Below are 4,883 nucleotides of genomic sequence, written 5' to 3'. Positions count from 1 at the left end.
TTTTTGGGCAACCACTTGCACTTATAGCTTGAACAGCCTACTTTGGTTTCAAAGTCCAAGAGGATGATTATATACATATCTGTGTGGTCAAATTCCCATTGGGAGGCAAAGATGTAGATGGGCTATGAAGTGTCTATTCCATGCATATTTGGGTGTTATCCTCAATTTGCAAGATAACACTCACAAGAAGTAGGATATTTCACACTACAAAACTTAAACTTGAATTAACATTACTATAGGACAAATGACTACTCAAGTCTTGGCATGCAAAGACCACAAAGAACTTGATGTTCATATAATTACTGTCAAAGTTAGTAAAACTTGTAGGAAACAGAAATGTGTTCTTAGCTAAAGCAGAAAAATGGTGGGTGTGTATTAATTCGTTACAAAGCATGATTTACCGAGCATATCTAAGGTAGGATCAGTAAGCATACTATTGATTGCATGGAAAGACTTGACTTCCTGACCCTTATGCCAAATTCTGATGCTTCTCATCTGGCGCTGCGAATTAGAGTTATAAGCCAGCCTACTTGACTTCTGCCCTTCCTTACCTTAGCCTTCAAACAAATCAATCACACAGTTCTCCAAATCATCGGGGGAATATTTCACATACTTATCCGGTTTCCCTCCTGCCTCTAAATAAATCCCAAAACGGCTCATGAACTCCTGATAGGCTGGAATAAGCTTGTCTGCAATGGCAATCCTCAAGCCTTCCCTCAGCTGAGGATCAGGAACAACCCAAGCTGACTGTGCTCTACAAGCTTCTTCAAAGGTGAGATTGAACTTTTTTAACCTATCCTTGATAACAACCCTTGAAGCACCATCAGGAGTGATTCCCTCATCCCTCAAGCATGCAAACACTCTCTCCCAACCAGTTCTGACATAGTTAGCTGCATAAATGTGCACCTGACTTGAATGCTTCCGCACCCAGTCATTACCAAGGAAGGAAACCAGATCTGATTGTTGCACTTTCTGAACAGTGTAGTTTAAGTTGTTCATGAGAAACAGATATGCCAGAGCAGGATCCTTATAGAGCTTTGATTTTTCATAGAGATTCCTCTCCAGTACAACTATCAACCACATTATCTGCACTGTTAGAGGAGACAAGTGATCCACTTTACTAATCTCATTATCCCTCAGACTATCTGTAAGACCAAAAGTTTCCATGAGCAGAAACCTGGGTACTTCTCGTCTCTGACCCGCAAGAAGTTTCTCTAAAGAGTTAGCATAGTCACCTAGAAACTTGACATAGTTCATCACATAGCGAGATAAAGGGTGAAAGGCACCGCCAGGCATAGGAATTTTGGCAGGATCCCTTTGAATAGCATGCTCCAACTTTTGTAATGTTTCTTGTGCAGCTTCACCGATCTGAAGGAGAAGCCCAGAGGCTTCCGATCTAACACTCACACAATTCTCAGCACAAAATAGGGCATTGATATCAGGAAGTATTCCATTGAGCATCTCATACATGTCGAGAATTGTAAACAGCTTCTCAGGTGCCCTGCGAGTGGCTGCAATGGCTTTACCAACAGCCAAAATCTGCATCATGGACCCTGTGGCCAGCTCTGCAAAACAAGTCTCTCCCCAAGAGCTCATGCCAATGAACACATCATCACACAGCTTCTTCTCACATGCCAGAACCGCCCTTACTCCGACCTTCAAAACCTGTATCCACTTCATGATCTTTAAGTCCAGCATTTCCCAGGCCATCTGTTGCATCCCCTCGAGGTTTGGCCTCTCCATCCCCAGCCTGTACAAACTCTGCTCCAGAACAGCCTTCCTCACCTTCACAAAAATCTGGCAACTCTCGTTTCCAAACCCTACCTTTACCATGCACTGCACAATCAAGCCTATGTCCCTGACTCTCTCTGAAGGAATAGGATCAAATGCCAAATTCACATTAGTAACAGGATGAGCAACTGGAATGTCCTCTTCATCCTCATCATCAGATCTGTCAGATACAACAACAGAAAGATCTTCTTCACTTTCTGAGTTTGTAGAAGCCAAGAGCCAATCTAAATGGACCGTCTCGCTGTTGTGTACAAGAATCTGGTTCAATATCTCTTTAAGATGGAACATAGCCACTTTAAGGATGTGCAGGGCGCGAAGAAACGAGGTTTTATCACTCCATGCAGAAAGTGCTCCCATCATGGCCTGCACTTCATTCACAGCATTGATATACAGGACAGTTTCTTCTGTCAGGCTATCCCAGGCCATGGTCTCTCTTCCTGCCCCTGCACCTGGGCTCTTCCATTTCATGATGATTCCCTCTGCGAAATCCAGGCTTTCCTGCATCATCTTGAGTGCAGACGGTATCTGAGAGACAGCAAGGCCGCAGCTGTCTTGTATGAACTCATCCATGCGGGAGATACGATCGTGGAAAATTGGAAAGAATCCTCTGTCATGTGCTCATATTTACCAAGGGCTCTGAACTATATGCTGTGCACTGGCGAGAATACTTTGATGTCCATCTATCATTAGGTGCTATAAAATGAATGATTACCCTTGCCCTTAAGCTTGAGACAAACACTGTGGATGGCTACAACAATGCAAAACACTAGCCTTATCCTTTGTCCTCTCTCATCTGCAAAAAACAAATGATTATCTCTTGAAATTAGGGTTAGGGGAAAAACATTAGGGTTTGATGCAGAAAAAACTTTCTAAAGATTTCTGCTAGATACCAGAGTTCGATGATGAGAAAAACCTTCGACTTCCAGGCACGAAATCTCCAGTTGAGAAGGTGGAGAAGAAAGCCATTGCAAGAATTCTCGTCAATGGCGCCATTGACTCTAGTCAATGGGTCACGCCAAACGGTTTGGCTTCACACTAGGTGCCTGCCCGTGGCGGTTTGCCCAAGCACCACTTCACACCAATCAGAAAAACCTTCTACATGCAAGATTTCAAGCTTTAAACAGAACATTCGAAAATATTTAATAGAAGTTTAAAAACGTGCAAAAATTTTCCTTCAAAATGATCAACACCAAGAATATATTGCTAACGAACAAGCAGTTACAATGATCTTCTCTCCCTCCACTTGGGCTAGGCCAAGCCCTGTAGTGGGGTAGTGTGCCTGAGATGACTTTCATGAATGAATGATGAATACAAACCCTGGGGTTCTATTTATAGGGTCTCGGCTACCAAACCTAGCCAACTAGTGCCAATTGGACGAAATCACACCAGCTTGGTCCATGGCAATTCCACACAAACATAGAAGCTAGTCCCAAGCTAAGCCAATGTACCTAGGACCAAACCCCACCTATTCAAGCATACATCGACCATGAACTATGTCCAGACTATCTCCCAACAAGGAACTCACAGCATGAAGATGTTCGTCACATCAAGCACACCAAATCTAACACCCCCTCTCATTTTCATGGTTGTAAAGTCGATGTTAATATGTCAATGCTGAGGCTTCTCGTAATAATCTCCTCATTAACTAGAGAAAGCTTGCATCCATATAAATTTTCTCCGAACCTCCAAATGAATGAAACTCCGTGCCCTCCTCTAGTATGATCTTCTGGTACCTCAATCAACACCTGCTCTTAGCAACCACTAGAAATCCGTATCAAATATACCTTGGAACTTGTAGAACAAGGGACAAAACCATGTGAGCAATAACATGCTCTAGAAGGGTCACACATCATCCGTGCTAGCTTCAACTTTAAGCTATTTGCATCTACCTAAGTCGTGATGAACAATAACATGTCACACATCGTCCATCCTAACTTCAACTTCGAGCTATTCGCATCAGACCAACTACCTAAGTCATGATGAACAACTCTCATCCTGTGAATAATGTTACCACATGGACTTCTACCACCGAGGTTAAAGTTGCTTTGATAAGTCTAGAAGCCACACGTGACCAATCCATGCGCAACCACACAGTAACCTGAGGTCATCCCCCTCTAGTTACTCTCCAAAGATGTTAGCACCTCCCATCTTCCCAACCATGAGTGTGCATTCCCACCTTCCAAGCAGGCCTAGAATTTGAAGGGCAACCCTATTTTTTCTTTTGAAGGGCTTTTTATAAACTAGCTTTTCTTTATGAAGAGATTGGAAGGACATATAACTAAATTTCCCACCAAAACCCTTTCCTTCTTTTGAAGGGTAATTGTGTTTTCACCCTTCTTGTGAAGGTTTTGACCCCCTTGGAAGGGTACTGCAACCTTCAAATTCTAGCACTGCTTCCAAGTGAAGAAAATATATACTAGGACCCTGTCAAATCTGTACAAAGGACTCATAGTCCTCCTCTCGATCTCAGCACCTGCGAATGACAATGTCAAACTATCTCGGGCCACCATGATCCTCGACATGCCTAACCTTGGGAGACATTTCCCTCTCTATTCAAGAAAAACACGAGCAATTTGGATCCACGTGGCCAGTATGCATAGAGAAAAAAGAAAACGTAGCGCCTTGTCTTCACATCTTCGTCGACTAGCTACCAGCAGCAAATAATGCACCACACCTGCTAGCCAATTCTGTCAACCACAACAACAACAAATAATTATTTCCATGTATATCTACAAGCTATCACTCTCGAAGTGCAATAATAAAAGCCAATGCTCTAATACCATGTCAAAATAGATAACAATGGAGTGATTGCAACAAGCTCAAAACCAATAATATATTGCTAATGAACAAGTGGTTACAATGATCTTCTCTCTCTCCACTTGCATTGGGCTAAGCCCTTCATTAGGAACTCAATGGAGTCTTCTTGGGCCCTTTAATTTGGACGTTTAGTGAAATGCTTAAAATGCTAATCCATCTTTGACCAAGCCTAGAAGCCTAGTCCTAAAAGCATATATTTGATTTTTCACAAAAACAAAAAAAATAAAAAAAAGGAGATATTCCTAGATCTGGCCACCTAGGTGACTTTAAAGCTT

At 42.5% G+C, this 4,883-nt stretch overlaps 1 protein-coding gene across 2 annotated transcripts; it reads right to left on the bottom strand.

Moving 5' to 3' along the window:
- Nucleotides 1–261: 261 nt before the first annotated feature.
- On the bottom strand, nucleotides 262–2,815 carry LOC147625215 (exocyst complex component EXO70B1-like). Of its 2 annotated transcripts, XM_086818480.1 has the most exons (3): nucleotides 2,682–2,815; nucleotides 2,446–2,584; nucleotides 262–2,410 (listed from the first exon to the last, which is right to left on the bottom strand). In XM_086818480.1, the coding sequence occupies exons 2-3, from the start codon at nucleotides 2,469–2,471 to the stop codon at nucleotides 553–555; spliced, it is 1,884 nt and encodes a 627-aa protein (XP_086674606.1). In that variant the 5' UTR covers nucleotides 2,472–2,584; nucleotides 2,682–2,815; the 3' UTR covers nucleotides 262–552. The 2 variants fall into 2 exon arrangements, with proteins under 2 accessions (XP_086674606.1, XP_086674607.1); XM_086818481.1 differs by having other exon boundaries at nucleotides 262–2,584.
- Between the last annotated feature and the right edge of the window lie 2,068 nt (nucleotides 2,816–4,883).

The sequence above is a fragment of the Cibotium barometz genome, chromosome 24 (genome assembly GCF_041138505.1).
Source record: "Cibotium barometz isolate CiBa-2024 chromosome 24, ASM4113850v1, whole genome shotgun sequence".
Classification (NCBI taxonomy): domain Eukaryota; kingdom Viridiplantae; phylum Streptophyta; class Polypodiopsida; order Cyatheales; family Cibotiaceae; genus Cibotium; species Cibotium barometz.
Note: the sequence above shows the minus strand (reverse complement) of the source record. Positions and strands in the feature narration are given on the sequence as shown.